The 16370-nt window shown below is 35.8% G+C and overlaps 2 protein-coding genes and 1 non-coding gene across 10 annotated transcripts; 1 reads left to right on the forward strand and 2 right to left on the reverse strand.

Annotated features, from left to right (window-relative positions):
- Window positions 1–522: 522 nt before the first annotated feature.
- On the reverse strand, window positions 523–15510 carry LOC141901934 (monocarboxylate transporter 14-like). Of its 7 annotated transcripts, none has more exons than XM_074789528.1 (5): window positions 15389–15510; window positions 14901–15012; window positions 4862–5042; window positions 4515–4658; window positions 523–2188 (listed from the first exon to the last, which is right to left on the reverse strand). In XM_074789528.1, the coding sequence occupies exons 3-5, from the start codon at window positions 4935–4937 to the stop codon at window positions 1173–1175; spliced, it is 1236 nt and encodes a 411-aa protein (XP_074645629.1). In that variant the 5' UTR covers window positions 4938–5042; window positions 14901–15012; window positions 15389–15510; the 3' UTR covers window positions 523–1172. The 7 variants fall into 7 exon arrangements, with proteins under 7 accessions (XP_074645629.1, XP_074645627.1, XP_074645631.1 ...); XM_074789526.1 differs by having other exon boundaries at window positions 4858–5042; XM_074789530.1 differs by lacking the exon at window positions 14901–15012 and having other exon boundaries at window positions 15389–15495.
- On the reverse strand, window positions 5540–5611 carry Trnap-agg (transfer RNA proline (anticodon AGG)). Its single transcript has one exon. It is a non-coding gene; the product is annotated as a tRNA-Pro (tRNA).
- LOC141901939 (uncharacterized) lies at window positions 11525–15483 on the forward strand. 2 transcript variants are annotated; one of them, XM_074789537.1, is made up of 9 exons: window positions 11525–11702; window positions 12628–12771; window positions 12988–13058; window positions 13138–13367; window positions 13853–14088; window positions 14706–14819; window positions 14940–15008; window positions 15121–15219; window positions 15347–15483. In XM_074789537.1, the coding sequence occupies exons 1-9, from the start codon at window positions 11679–11681 to the stop codon at window positions 15464–15466; spliced, it is 1107 nt and encodes a 368-aa protein (XP_074645638.1). In that variant the 5' UTR covers window positions 11525–11678; the 3' UTR covers window positions 15467–15483. The 2 variants fall into 2 exon arrangements, with proteins under 2 accessions (XP_074645638.1, XP_074645639.1); XM_074789538.1 differs by having other exon boundaries at window positions 11525–11693.
- Window positions 15511–16370: the final 860 nt, after the last annotated feature.

The raw sequence follows: 16370 nt of genomic DNA on the forward strand, positions 1-16370 counted from the left end.
ATAGACTGGTTGCCTGTCTCCAGGGGTCCGGGTTCCTCCGAATCAAGTGCCCTTCCAAAATCATCTTAAAGGCACGAATTAAAAGTTATTCATGCAATGCCAAAATTGCGTTTCTATAAAACGTTCAAGAGTTCGTTCAACGTGGAGAATTACGTTATAACCCCCATGTAAAGAATGCAGCGTTCAGCGAGACTTAGAGCGTAACATTCCCGACACGAAACAGCCCGATTCAGGAAAACCCCACTCGACCAGAGACTGTGTAAATTTTGTGATCTGCAGCAGATTGAAGATGAAAAACACGTTGGGTTAGCATGCCCATCGTCTCATACTCTGAGGGCACGGCTTCTGGACATCGACCATGACAACTGCTGGTTGAATGTATTCCGACCACCGACAACCCCGCGTCTAAGACAGCTGGCAAACTTTACATCCAAGCAAACTATATAAGGAATTCAAATCCGGTCTAACATTAAAATGTAAAAACCCTGATGTGCCTCGTAGGCCAAATCTTGGCCGGTCGGTTTAGTTTATTTTTCTCTATGCAATTTATAATAATGTAATGTAAATACAAACTAATACAATTTTTCAAGAGTCTCCGAAAATGGAGAATTTTATGGTTCGGGGAATTGGTTCTACATGGATTCAATTTTGAAATCTAGGTTTGTGAAAATTCACTGCGGCCAAAACGCTGGATCCAAAAGTATTTGAACTCGACTATAAGTACGTGCCACTGTTTTAATGAGGTGTTCGTGTCATAAACGCGAATTAATGACCGCCGTTCTATTGCTTGTTTGACGATTCAGAATCAGTGAGCCATTACCACCACAGGTTAGGACACGATTCAGAGTTTCATGAGATGCCACCCTGGTGCGCCAGCGGGAGATCTATTCGCTGGGACATTTCTGGTTTTATGCCGATATGACTCACCACACACACACACACATTTTCGACATAACAATTTTTATTAGCATTATAAATAGATATACAATGTTAAATTAACAAGCAATCAGAGATCAGAAACGCTATGGATAACAATCAACAGTTTCACTGCAATCATATTAATTTATACTATATACATACAAGTTTATGTACAAATAAGAAAATAGTAAGATCAGCAGATTTTATACAAAAAAATGAGCAGTTGGGCCTACCAGCTATTAAAACTCTAGGCCCTATGTACAATTTTCAGTCTGGCATCTTTCCGGTCCTAATTCGAGAATGCTAACCTGTTCTTCCCGAACGAACGTAGTTTGCGCTGTTTTTTGCTTGGAGATTTTCCTTGTATGATGTTTCAAACTACTACAACTGAAAGGAACCATGACTAATGCTGATAGAAATATCACAACCGCCGTAAAATACAAAGAGTATCTATACTCTCCGGATAAGCCATGCAGCCACCCAGCAAACGGTGCCCCACCAGTAAACCCCAAACCAAATGCTAAGTTCATGTAACCATATCCAGTGGTCAAATATTCATGTCCGATTATTTCTGATAGTATTTCTGGAATAAGACTACCGAATGTAGCGCACATGAAAGCTGTGATACAACCAAAGCACAACATGACCGCGTATGACGACGTCAGCGTCATCAGCAAAACGCTAACAGACCCCAGAATATAAGCTAAAATATGCTGGCTAAAAACATGCACGCGGTCAATATGAGCGACGAACCCGTGAACGATGCGTCCAACGAAGTTACAGGCACTAAATCCTACGAGAAACGCACTAGATAGAAACTTCGATACGTGGGTTTGTTCCTCGACTAGGGATGTTATATGCACCAACATAACGGATAAGCCGAGAGTGAATAAGAATCCATGTAGTAGGAATACTAAATAAGGAATGGATTTAAAGATTTTTGTTTGATAAAAGTCTTCAATGCTTAGAATGCTTAGGGCTGATGAAAAGTTGTCTCGGCGTTGCTGTTGAATATGGATTCGTTTCATATTTCTTGGTAATGGACGGATCAGAGCTCCACAGACGCATAAATTTAACGACAATCCTCCTAAAATCATCATTGAGCCGCGCCATCCGTATTGCTCAATTGTGAATTCAATGAAAAATGGCATGATACACGAACCACAGCCAATGCCCGATAACGCCAGACCAGTCACTAGTGCCTGCTTGTCTGGGAAATACGTTGCCGGAATTACAGCGCACGGAGTAAAAGCCATTCCAAAACCAACCCCTGAAAGTAGAGAGGTTATAATTCTCTTCTATTAATCGGTCTAATTATGTATAAGCTGTATAGGTCATGTTAAATATGTAGCATTTTGAATCATCATATATAAATAATGCATCGCAGGAATGAAGTTATTGTAGTTATTCGGGCCATCTAAAAAAACGAAAAAAATTCGTTTTCTCTCCGTAATCTCTCGTACAGGATAATTTTTCGTTAACAACGTAGTTTTCTTTTTACATGGCCCATACATATATATGTATATATATATATGTTTGACCGTATATATATATATATATATATATATATATATATATATATATATATATATATATATATATATATATATATATATATATATATATATATATATATATATATATATATATATATATATATATATATATATATATATATATATATATATATATATATATATATATATATATATATATATAATATATATATGTATATATATATATATATATATATATATGTATATATATATATATATATATATATATATATATATATATATATATATATATATATATATATATATATATATATATATATATATATATATATATATATATATATATATATATATATATATATATATATATATATATATATATATATATATATATATATATATATATATATTTATATATATATATTTATATATATATATATATATATATAATGCCAGGGTGTCTCAGTAAAAATGTGTTTCCCACAAGATTTCTAATTCACTGACTATGATCCTAATTATTTTTGGAGGGTAAGGTCGGTAGACATATGTGTGTTTGTTGAGGATGAAATGTTGAAATGCAATTATAAGCCATGCATGGCTGAGCACTAGCGTGTTTTTGAATGGCCATGGAAATGGAGTCGAACCAAAAACTACGGATTGCTTACGTTTATTGATGAAATGGCCAGCGGCCAGTTCAAACATTGATAATGAATCATTAAATCACCGTGTGTCTTCTTGTGATATCTTACCAAGGTATTCGAAACACCACCAGCAGGAATTGAAGACTTAAGTGTTTGCAAAGTAACCGATTTTGAGAAATACTGAACCCGATGAGGCAAAATTATGTGAGGGAAATGAGACGTGCATTGGTAGATGGTTATTATATCGAACCATTACGGAGCAGCTTGATTATCAAAGCGGATTAACTCTATTAAGGAGAAATCTATCTCAGTTAATTCGATTTAAATGTCTCAACTCATGGTGTGAATTTTTCAATAAATGTACACAATACAATAATCCGTATTTCTTCGTATATTGGTTCGACATTTTAATGGCCATTGAAAGACACGTTAAAGACACATTGAAAGAGCCTAGTTAGTTACCTAATCGTTGGCAGTAAGCTTTTTATAATCGGATGGGCTTATGTGGTTTGTGAAAATATAAACCACAGACAGGTTACTGACTATGCTCAGCCATACAATATGACTTATTATTGCACGGCAATTACAACCTTGAGCGAACGTAGCGCCTTCAGCTCGGCCCCAAGAACATTCAATTATATTCAATGAATGAATATGTTACCCGTCCTTTTAGATATCCTGTATAAGTGCAGTGCACCCAAAAGAGACGATATACGAAATGAAATAATGGCCCTTCAGCATTTTCCAACAAATAGAGTAAAACAATCAATAAACTCATTGTGTATGAAAAAATCAAGATGTGGATATAGCGAGTTCAATGAGTGTGTACTAATTTTGTAAATTGCGAATTGAAAGTATCCGATATAGTGCGGATCAATATAAAGGTGATTCGAACTATTCCGCTTTAAATTATATCAGCTGTCACGTATATCCGCGCAAAGCAGAAATGCGATGGAAGTAATCGACAAGCATGATCATACAGGTCGTTGGTCAAAATTGGGGATGCAACTTGGAAACGTTTGTATGACACGTTGTCAGTTATGAAGTTAACCCAAGAACATCAATTGAAAATAGACAAAAAGACAGTGCGTTATTTGGTAACGTATGCCTTAAAAGGTGTCGAACTTTGAATAGTCGTCTGTATAAAAAAGATTAAGTAAAAAGGCCTGTGCTTTTTCTTTTCGAAGTTGGAGAGCATTATCCGCATTTTGTCGATTTCAGCCCCATTTCAGCGGACATCAAACTTTGCTTATTTGCGCAGACATTATTTGTTCAGTGCATCTAGGCGCGCGTTGAGCGGGTAGCTTGTTAAAATGCCGCCCTCGGAATATCGTATGTATGTGTAACTGTTTTGAGTATTATACTGAAGCTCAAAATGAATATAATGAAGCGGACAGCCGCCATGATAGTTTTCTAAAATGATGAAATCTCAGCTTACCGGTTACAACACCAAATGTAAACATTAGAACGTAAATGCTATTCACGTAAACGGACGTCACGAGCCCGCCAAATGAGACCAACCCTGCACCAATAACAAGCCATCGGAACCCGACACGATTTGCTACGATGCTTGCAAGTGGCCCTGAAAAAAGAGGCCTTAGTAAGTTGATTATCATGGTATGGGAATGAGGACTGATAATTATGAATTTACATGATTTACATGAAAAGGGATTTATTCTACTGAAAATTGATCACGCGTAATTTGCCGATATTCTACCTCAGACACATGTGTTTACGCTTATCTTTGAATATCACATTAGCCATATTAGCATAAAACATACCTACGAGTGAAAACATTCCTATATTCAGTGAAGCTATGATTGATGTGGTGGCATAGCTTTCGCCAAAAGTTTCCAGCCATTGAACGTAGAAAATACTACAGGTGAATGATACACCTCCGATGAGAAAACACCCGACAAACGATGCAAATACTACTACCCATCGCCCTTCGCTGGAGCACTTATCCCTAAAAATAAATCAACATTTCTTAAGAAAATTTAAAAAAGTTATCGCAAAAAACAGTCTGTAAAAAATGAAATTTGATTACATTCATATAGCATTCATAAAACCCGTATTTCTCTATCCATTGACATATGCATGAGTAGGATGTCACTGCAAGGCTGAGAGTTCCAACTAACCTTATATGTACATTAACATGCAACAGACGGTGTCGCTATAGAAATACGCGCGTCACGTAGATTGAAAATGCACAGTACAGCCCTTTAAAAATGAGTCTTTTCATACAATATGAGAGACTCGCTTTCAACAATGGATTTTATTCTGGTTGTGATTGTATTGGCTTTTGGTGAAAAGCGAAAGCTCGTGCGTAAATAACTCGTCTCGTTATTATTTATACATTATATCATAATATAACCCTAGATTCGTAGACTGCTTTTAATACACCCACTTCCAGGACTGAGTAAAAGATAGCTAGGAGACACTCAATAATTCAAAATAAGCAGAGGGCTTGTCCGGGAGTCGAACCCGGGACCTCTCGCACCCTAAGCGAGAATCATACCACTAGACCAACAAGCCAGATGATCAAGTTGGCCGGTAATCTAAAACTAATTTGTCGTTTGCGACGTTGTATTATGATGAATGCAGTGATGTGAAGGTCAAATATTTTGTGACGTCTATGTGGTAATGATTTGAACTATTTTTCTGCAAGGTTGAAGAACACTTGAGTGAGCGGGGCAAATTTTAGTTGTAACTGTAATGTTTTCTTTCGGTAAATAGTATTTCCACCAGGGGGCATTGTAGTATGGTTTCTATAAACAAACAAAAATCCATGTTTCTTATGATTCTTTTGATCATCTAGGGCAATCTTAAGACCTGCTGCATATGGCGTCACAAGCCCCGAGGCTTGTCACGCCATATTGGGGCCTGACACGCCATGTGGTAAACGTAAAATGAAAATCAAATCCTATGCATGAGATGAAACGTCGACTAAGTCTCGCGGGTTTTTCTTCCGAAGTTGAAATATTCGGTTGGATATTAATTTGTCTTAGATGATTTACAACGTATTATATATACATAATAAGAACTACATATTACATCGCATTTACACTAAAATGAGTTTTACAGAATAGAAATTGATCGTTGTTTGTTAATCTAATGCAGTGTACACACATTTTGAAACACAATTTAAACAATCATATATTTCGCCAGCATATGAAAAATACAAAAACATTACATATATATCTACTGAATGAGTTTTACAGAATAAAGATTTTAATTAACTATCTTACATTTCAATGAATCATTCATCTATTTTACATGATTTGTTGATCAATTAGTCTTAGAAGAACATGGATAATGTTAGAAAAACATATATGGTGAGCCAGGCTCCAATCTAGTGTGATCTGCAGTCATATGGCTCCTAAAATCGCTAAGCCTTCTACATGGCGTGTCAGGCCCCAAATGTTCTGCAGCCAATATGGCGTGTCAAGCCCCAAATTGTCTGCAGAATAGCTTCAATAATTGAAACATGGTTTGTCGAACGGTTTTCTATGGAAGCAATTAAATCATATCTTTAGTTTCAATTAGTTATATATTGTTCATGATTTGATAATCACAAAACAAATACTGCTAGAAAAACCGCGATTTGTCTTCTATATGGCGTGTCAAGCCCCGAATGTTCTGCAGCCAATATGGCGTGTCAGGCCCCAAATGGTCTGCAGAATAGCTTCAATTGAAACATGGCGTGAGAGGACCCGATCAGTTTTCCTATAATTGTCACTAATTATCATAAATATTCAAAGATTTATCATTCTACATGGTTTGTCAATCATTTAGACTTAGAAAGAAAGCAAATATTGTTTCAAAAATAGCTCCTCAAATCACGCTGTCTTCTACATGGCGTGTCAGGCCCCAAACGGTCTGCAGCCAATATGGCGTGTCAGGCCCCAAACGGTCTGCAGAATAGCTTCAATTGAGATATGGCGTGAGAGGACCCGAACGATTTTCCGTACAAACAAATGAATAATTGTCACTAATTATCATAAATATTCAAAGATTTATCATTCTACATGGTTTGTCAATTATTTAGACTTAGAAAAAAGGCAAATAGTGTTTCAAAAAGCTCCTAAAATCACGCTGTCTTCTACATGGCGTGTCAAGCCCCAAACGGTCTGCAGAATAACTTCAATTGAGACATGGCGTGAGAGGACCCGATCGATTTTCCGTACAAACAAATGAATAATTGTCATTAATTATCATAAATATTCAAAGATTTATCATTCTCCGTGGATTGTCAGTCATTTAGACTCAGAAAAAAGGCAAATATTGTTTCAAAAATAGCTCCTCAAATCACGCTGTCTTTCACATGGCGTGTCAGGCCCCAAATGTTCTGCAGCCAATATGGCGTGTCAGGCCCCAAACGGTCTGCAGAATAGCTTCAATTGAGATATGGCGTGAGAGGACCCGAACGATTTTCCGTACAAACAAATGAATAATTGTCATTGATTATCATAAATATTCAAAGATTTATCATTCTACGTGGATTGTCAATGATTTAGATTTAGAAAAAAAGGCAAATATTGTTTCAAAAAGCTCCTCAAATCACGCTGTCTTTCACATGGCGTGTCAGGCCCCAAATGTTCTGCAGTCAATATGGCGTGTCAGGCCCCAAACGGTCTGCAGAATAGCTTCAATTGAGACATGGCGTGAGAAGACCCGAACGATTTTCCGTACAAAAAAATGAATAATTGTCACTAATTATCATAAATATTGTCAATCATTTAGACTTAGAAAAAAGGCAAATATTGTTTCAAAAAGCTCCTAAAATCACGCTGTCTTCTACATGGCGTGTCAAGCCCCAAACGGTCTGCAGAATAACTTCAATTGAGACATGGCGTGAGAGGACCCGATCGATTTTCCGTACAAACAAATGAATAATTGTCATTGATTATCATAAATATTCAAAGATTTATCATTCTACGTGGATTGTCAATGATTTAGATTTAGAAAAAAAGGCAAATATTGTTTCAAAAAGCTCCTCAAATCACGCTGTCTTTCACATGGCGTGTCAGGCCCCAAATGTTCTGCAGTCAATATGGCGTGTCAGGCCCCAAACGGTCTGCAGAATAGCTTCAATTGAGACATGGCGTGAGAAGACCCGAACGATTTTCCGTACAAAAAAATGAATAATTGTCACTAATTATCATAAATATTGTCAATCATTTAGACTTAGAAAAAAGGCAAATATTGTTTCAAAAAGCTCCTAAAATCACGCTGTCTTCTACATGGCGTGTCAAGCCCCAAACGGTCTGCAGAATAACTTCAATTGAGACATGGCGTGAGAGGACCCGATCGATTTTCCGTACAAACAAATGAATAATTGTCATTGATTATCATAAATATTCAAAGATTTATCATTCTCCGTGGATTGTCAGTCATTTAGACTCAGAAAAAAGGCAAATATTGTTTCAAAAATAGCTCCTCAAATCACGCTGTCTTTCACATGGCGTGTCAGGCCCCAAATGTTCTGCAGCCAATATGGCGTGTCAGGCCCCAAACGGTCTGCAGAATAGCTTCAATTGAGACATGGCGTGAGAAGACCCGAATGATTTTCCGTACAAACTAATGAATAATTGTCATTAATTATCATAAATATTCAAAGATTTATCATTCTACGTGGATTGTCAATGATTTAGACTTAGAACAAAAGGCAAATATTGTTTCAAAAAGCTCCTAAAATCACGCTGTCTTCTACATGGCGTGTCATATTATATTCATTACTATAAAGATACCATAAAAAGTAAATTTTTTTCCATTTCATCAGTTTTCAAGCAGACCTGTCACCACAGGTCTCGAGAAGCTCTGCAAAATGGCGCGAGCTGCCGTGTGAGGTCTCGCTTCAAAATTATTGTTTTATAGTAACTTAAGATTAACTATATCCATGGTTAGCAATCTATTTTATATTCATTACTATAAAGATACCATAAAAAGTAAAGTTTTTTCCATTTCATCAGTTTTCAAGCAGACCTGTCACCACAGGTCTCGAGAAGCTCTGCAAAATGGCGCGAGCTGCCGTGTGAGGTCTCGCTTCAAAATTATTGTTTTATAGTAACTTAAGATTAACTATATCCATGGTTAGCAATCTATTTCATATTCATTACTATAAAGATACCATAAAAAGTAAAGTTTTTTCCATTTCATCAGTTTTCAAGCAGACCTGTCACCACAGGTCTCGAGAAGCTCTGCAAAATGGCGCGAGCTGCCGTGTGAGGTCTCGCTTCAAAATTATTGTTTTATAGTAACTTAAGATTAATTCTATCCATGGTTAGCAATTTATATTATACTCTTTACTTTAAAGAGACCATAAAAATTAATGTTTTCCTTCATTTCATCAGTTTTAATGCAGACCTGTCACCACAGGTCTCGAGAAGCTCTGCAAAATGGCGCGAGCTGCCGTGTGAGGTCTCGCTTCAAAATTATTGTTTTATAGTAACTTAAGATTAACTCTATCTATGGTTAGCAATTTATATTATACTCTTTACTACATAAAGGTTATAAAAAGTAAAGTTTTTTCAATTTCATCAGTTTTAGTGCAGACCTGTCACCACAGGTCCCGAGAAGCTCTGCAAAATGGCGCGAGCTGCCGTGTCAGGTCTCGCTTCATAATTATTGTTTTATAGTAACTTAAGATTAACTATATCCATGGTTAGCAATCTATTTTATATTCATTACTATAAAGATACCATAAAAAGTAAAGTTTTTTCCATTTCATCAGTTTTCAAGCAGACCTGTCACCACAGGTCTCGAGAAGCTCTGCAAAATGGCGCGAGCTGCCGTGTGAGGTCTCGCTTCATAATTAATGTTTTATAGTAACTTAAGATTAACTCTATCTATGGTTAGCAATTTATATTATACTCTTTACTATATAAAGGTTATAAAAAGTAAAGTTTTTTCAATTTCATCAGTTTTAGTGCAGACCTGTCACCACAGGTCCCGAGAAGCTCTGCAAAATGGCGCGAGCTGCCGTGTCAGGTCTCGCTTCAAAATTATTGTTTTATAGTAACTTAAGATTAATTCTATCCATGGTTAGCAATTTATATTATACTCTTTACTTTAAAGAGACCATAAAAATTAATGTTTTCCTTCATTTCATCAGTTTTAATGCAGACCTGTCACCACAGGTCTCGAGAAGCTCTGCAAAATGGCGCGAGCTGCCGTGTGAGGTCTCGCTTCAAAATTATTGTTTTATAGTAACTTAAGATTAACTCTATCTATGGTTAGCAATTTATATTATACTCTTTACTATATAAAGGTTATAAAAAGTAAAGTTTTTTCAATTTCATCAGTTTTAGTGCAGACCTGTCACCACAGGTCCCGAGAAGCTCTGCAAAATGGCGCGAGCTGCCGTGTCAGGTCTCGCTTCAAAATTATTGTTTTATAGTAACTTAAGATTAACTCTATCTATGGTTAGCAATTTATATTATACTCTTTACTATAAAGAGACCATAAAAATTAATGTTTTCCTTCATTTCATCAGTTTTAATGCAGACCTGTCACCACAGGTCTCGAGAAGCTCTGCAAAATGGCGCGAGCTGCCGTGTGAGGTCTCGCTTCAAAATTATTGTTTTATAGTAACTTAAGATTAACTCTATCTATGGTTAGCAATTTATATTATACTCTTTACTATATAAAGGTTATAAAAAGTAAAGTTTTTTCAATTTCATCAGTTTTAGTGCAGACCTGTCACCACAGGTCCCGAGAAGCTCTGCAAAATGGCGCGAGCTGCCGTGTCAGGTCTCGCTTCAAAATTATTGTTTTATAGTAACTTAAGATTAACTCTATCTATGGTTAGCAATTTATATTATACTCTTTACTATAAAGAGACCATAAAAATTAATGTTTTCCTTCATTTCATCAGTTTTAATGCAGACCTGTCACCACAGGTCTCGAGAAGCTCTGCAAAATGGCGCGAGCTGCCGTGTGAGGTCTCGCTTCAAAATTATTGTTTTATAGTAACTTAAGATTAACTCTATCTATGGTTAGCAATTTATATTATACTCTTTACTATATAAAGGTTATAAAAAGTAAAGTTTTTTCAATTTCATCAGTTTTAGTGCAGACCTGTCACCACAGGTCCCGAGAAGCTCTGCAAAATGGCGCGAGCTGCCGTGTCAGGTCTCGCTTCAAAATTATTGAAATCAAATAATTCACAATCATTGCATCTTTACAAGGCAAACATAAATTCTTAAATGAATTCATAACACACCATAGTTTGTTTTTTGTTTTTGAATAATATATTCAGAAAGCACTAAGATATGTTCTTTTTGTTTCTTATCGGCTATCATTTGTTTTAAATCCGCGCCTATCATATCTTCTAATCGTCTATCATCGGTTCAGTCATTACGATTTTCATTTTAGCAAATCGACCTGTCACCTGAGGTCCCACCTGTCATGTCAGGTCTTGGGCCCTGACATGACAGGTTCTGGAAACTCTGCAGACAGACCTAAATGATTCTTTTCCTGATATTTAATTAACGCATGAAAAGAACAAATAATATTATTAACATCAAGAGGGATGTGCTATATTCTAAGGAAATAATTTACTCGGTTATCGACACCACGAAATCTGAATGAAAAGGTCGAAATGTCTGATAATAAGGTAAAAAAGGTAACAATCAATCAAATCAAATCAACAACAAGGTCAACGACGAACGTCTTGAAATGTACACGCTATTTTACCGACAGCTGTATATAATAACATATACTAAGGAAAATAACAATAAGATTATTCCATTAGGTATAGGGACAGGGTTAGGATTAGGGTTTTAATAGGGTTGGGCACGGTCTAGTCAGTAACCTGTCTGTGGTTTTGTTTCACGATCGGATATTTTCACAAACCACATAACCATTGGTATAAGCCCATCCGATTATAAAAAGCTTACCACCAACGATTAGGTTACTAACTAGGCACGGTTTAGTGTAGTCTGAATACCAGTAGTCATTGTTACCGACCGGTTCCAATTTGGAACAACGGCTAGGTACTAGAGTAAGAGAAAGGGTCTGTCTGTTAAGTGTTTGGTCTAGTAGTAGTAGTAGTAGTAGAGGAATAGGATCTGAGAGAGAGGTTAGAGGTCTCTTTTGTCCATTAATTACATACCTAATTAAGGTAGAGACACCCACCATCGTATGGAAAGTAAGATTGGTGGTTTAATGGGAAGATCCTGCGCTAGCACTAGCATGTTGGCCCGCGGAGAGAGGTTTAAATACTGCTCTGTCCGCTCTTTTCTTTGCTCTGTTCTACACACTTTCCTGACCTTTGAATTTTCTAATTTGTGTTCCCAGTGTAGATGCGCAGTGTAAATTTGCCAATCAGTACGAGTTGTCGGCAAAATAGCATATGCACTGCCCAACTTCAAGCAATTAAATGAAATACTTTTGGATAAATGCTTGAATTTTGTCCCAATAGTAGAGGGCTTAATTTTTTGGCTCACCAGTTGGCTCACCCTTTGGCCTAGGATTAGTCTTACACTGGCTGGCATAATTACATTTACTAGTAGTTGGCATAATATCCACTTTCAAATACATTTTTGTAGGATTTGAAAAAACTGGTTGATGACGTTCATAAAACCAATCAAAGTGTAGTCAAAGAACTAGATCAACTTACTCTAGCAGGGAAACAAACTATTGCTCCGGAGTTACTTGAGAAATTACAAATTGCGCAAGGCTCTTATGAAGAGGTACGTGAAAGCCTCTTATCAAAATACAGTTACTTGATATCAATTATTAGTATTTCAGTTACTGTTTGTATTGTATTGTAGGCCTTATAATGAAAGATTATCCTGCATCTCATTAGAGCAGTATTATATTTTTGTTGCCCTACCTTATAGTAAGGGAAATAGTGTGATATATCAAACAGTATATCACATGTATACATCAATTTATTTTACATTAAGCTTCAAAAATACCTGGAAGATAATGAAGAGAAAAAAAGAAATGATGAAAAACAAAAACTTGGACACAAAAAGTATTTGCTGAGAATTTTAAACTTCAACTTCAAAATTTCACAAGTCCACCTGCAATCTAAATTCATCTTTTGATTTCAGGGTTATACTGAGTCCTGAAGAGCAAGAATTAACGTATGAGTTAAAAGCACAAATGATGAGACAAATCGACGTTCAGAATGCTAAACTCAAGACGGAATTAAAACTTCATGGAAAGAAGGAGGAATTAAGAGTAGCCAATCAGGTTAATCGTAGATTACATGATGAGTGGACAATGTCACGCACGAATTCGATGAAACTTCTGAAAATGTTTGAAAGAAAAGCTAAAGAAGGCACGTGATCTTTCAATTATAACACATCTGATCTGCTGAAAATTTCCACTTAATCAGCTTTCCAATATTCAATTTGCTTATCATTGGCTTTTAACTATGATACTGATAATTTTAGCTTAAAATTCGACATTATTACTGGTCCTCGAATAGTCCTGGCTCGTTGTCGGTCATTTGGTCCACTCGACTCGAATCAAACTCGAGGCCAATTCATAAAAACAATTCTACTAAAACATAACTTTTGATAGATAATATTAATAACCGCTGTGCCTATAGCGGTAGCACCAGGATAAGCTGAATGTTACCAGTATACCTGGTTTTTTTCACGTCAACGTAAAATCGAGGGACAGAAAATCTTTTTATTATTCTACTGGTTTGTATGGATTACCAAATGGACTGGTACCATTATAGGCAGAGTCTACTGTATTAAAGTGAGGTCTCTTCGTTGAAAATGTCATAAGAAATATATCGGTTAATTCTACTTATAGCTAATGACAAGGTGAACCAGCTACAAATTGAGCTTTTGAAGTCAAAACAGTTGGCCAAGAAATATCATGACATGTATGAAACAGAATGTCGTAACAATGGTCATCCACCGCGTGTACAAAGTGCTCGATCAACTTCTTCTGAAGGTGCAGAATCAAATAAAAGTAATACTCAACTTCTTCGAAAAGCTATTACTGTTCCAGGACATCGTTTACCTGATTATCAACGTAGATTCGAGGTGCGTTATTCAATTCATCAATTAAGATACAGATGATACAATTAAAGTGAACATCTACATACACGAAAATAAATACCTTAACGACAATGAGATTTCAGTTGCTACCTTTCATACAACCCTAGTGAAAAATGTTTGGTTAGCGGTGAAAATCCCCAACCTTTTTACTAGGAGTGCAAGTAGTATCTACAATGGAACTGTTAATACGATTCTGTTAAAGATGAAACCCGTTTATTACGATGATTTGCAGGTTGTCCCCTCTGAATATTTATATAAATCCAGATATTGATAATACAAAACCCATTCAATTCAACAATTTCACTTTTGCCCACACTATTCGTATTAACGTGGTTCCACTGTACTTGAATCTTGAGGTCAATTTTTTCATATGTTATACCGTCCACTAAAATAAGAATCAATTGATATGTTTGCTTATCATGAGCAAACAAATTGTTGTACGATTCGAATTAAAACATTCTACAAATCAACAGTTGATTAATGCTAGGTTGAATTAATTCTAACTTAGTATCGCACAGGTCAATGCAGACAATTGCAAGTTAAAAATATTGGGCATGTATTACTTGAACCAAGTTTATACATTCTGAATTTGGCACTTTCAGGTACTGTTGGTTGAAAATGAAGAACTAAAACGAGATATCAACCGGTTACGGGCAGATAATGCTGAACTTGTCAAAACTGCAAAACACGCTCAAGCTAGCGCTGATGCAATGACGGTAAATGTCTTATCTCATAAGCCTGTCATTTTGCTATTCAAAAAATATCATACCTGTTGTAATCATGCTATCGATACTTACATTTATATAAATGAATATTCTCCCTTTTCACAATCAAAGCATCATCTCGGTACCAGTGAAATGGCAAGAAAAGACTTGATCAAGAAATTCCACAGGCAACAAAAGCAGGTACCTAGTACATAAACCCTATAGAATCAATGCATTATTGAATATGGAAAATGAATCAATGTTTCGAGTTCAGTGTACATTCCTTATCTTATCATATTTTCATTGTCTCTAGCATAATCAGTTAGAGAAAAGTCTGACACGTCAGGCATGTGATTGGGTCCAACAAAAGAAAAAGATGCAAGCCTTGGAACAAGAATATAGATGGAGTCAGGTAATTAAATGTGAATATTTACGTCATACATGTACGTATATGTACGTGTATCAGTGATCTCCCATAAAAAATCGAACTTTATCATTATGAACCTTATTCTCTATTATGAGTTCGATTATCTCTTAAGGTGAATCCTATGGCGATATTAGGAAGCGAACAAAGGACTTACGCACATCCAGTTCAACGGAATGTCGATCAGCCTCGCATGATGTTTCCAGTCACCAGCTATGCGTCCGCTAACACCTAATTACAATCATCTGTCATAGTCATTCTTCTGAATGTAAATCTTACTTTCAACATTTGTGTAAGGTATAATCATTCTTAGTGCACAAGATTGGGTCACGGTTCAAAGTACAATGTTGTTTTCTCATGGGTGGATGCTTCAATGACCCCATTAATTTATGTACTGAGAAATTGATTTTATATTATACCGTTTCTTGGAAGTGGATTCTCATTTTAATTCTAATCTCTGCATATAAGCAAAGAATATGAGGTAGTGAGCTTTATTGTAAATGTCTTAATATTTGAATAGACCATGAATGTTAATAGGTCATTTAAGCAGCCTGAATTCACTGACAGTATATATTTATATCATTTACTGGTTTAGAAGTATTATCTATAAATACTGGGTCATGATAAATAAACCATCAGCCCAATATTAATTCACACAAACATCATACCCCGTGTAGTAAGAATGTGCCAAATGTAGTCTTTCCAGTATTTCTCATAATAACAGATATTATGACGTCATTTAGACGCAAGAAATCATGTCAAAATTATGAAATGAAACTAACCTAATTTATATATTGTATATTAGAAATAGTAGTTATTTTTGTAGGATTGGTAACATGGCTTCCGCACTTTGTTATATTCAATGTATACATGTACATATAGTATATTCTTAGTCAATGTATGTGTGTGCAGGTTTTTGTTGTAGTCTTACCAATATTTCTAGAGTGGTTTATGTACATACTGTAGTTTTATGAATTAAGGTTATCAGATTATGCAAAATGAAATAAGGTAATATAGTCTTCTACATTCTATCGGTTGTGATAAATATCGAAAGGCAAATATGCAAGATTTCTCTATCAAATAGTTGGAGCAAGTTAAGGAATTAAATGGTTCAGCTACATGTAAATCGCCGCGTTCAT

This window comes from Tubulanus polymorphus, chromosome 3, assembly GCF_964204645.1.
Source record: "Tubulanus polymorphus chromosome 3, tnTubPoly1.2, whole genome shotgun sequence".
Taxonomy (NCBI): Eukaryota; Metazoa; Nemertea; class Palaeonemertea; order Tubulaniformes; family Tubulanidae; genus Tubulanus; species Tubulanus polymorphus.

What these genes read in the sequence shown, in the direction of transcription:
- LOC141901939 (XM_074789537.1), top strand. Translation starts at nt 11,679, where the DNA reads ATGTCTGATAATAAGGTAAAAAAG. An exon ending in CGCAAGGCTCTTATGAAGAG is followed by an intron (nt 12,772 to 12,987) that starts GTACGTGAAAGC and finishes TTTTACATTAAG; the next exon opens with CTTCAAAAATACCTGGAAGA. An exon ending in CAAAAACTTGGACACAAAAA is followed by an intron (nt 13,059 to 13,137) that starts GTATTTGCTGAG and finishes TTTTGATTTCAG; the next exon opens with GGTTATACTGAGTCCTGAAG.
- LOC141901934 (XM_074789526.1), bottom strand. An exon ending in AGGAATGTTTTCACTCGTAG is followed by an intron (nt 4,659 to 4,857) that starts GTATGTTTTATG and finishes CTCTTTTTTCAG; the next exon opens with GGCCACTTGCAAGCATCGTA. An exon ending in TACATTTGGTGTTGTAACCG is followed by an intron (nt 2,189 to 4,514) that starts GTAAGCTGAGAT and finishes CTCTACTTTCAG; the next exon opens with GGGTTGGTTTTGGAATGGCT.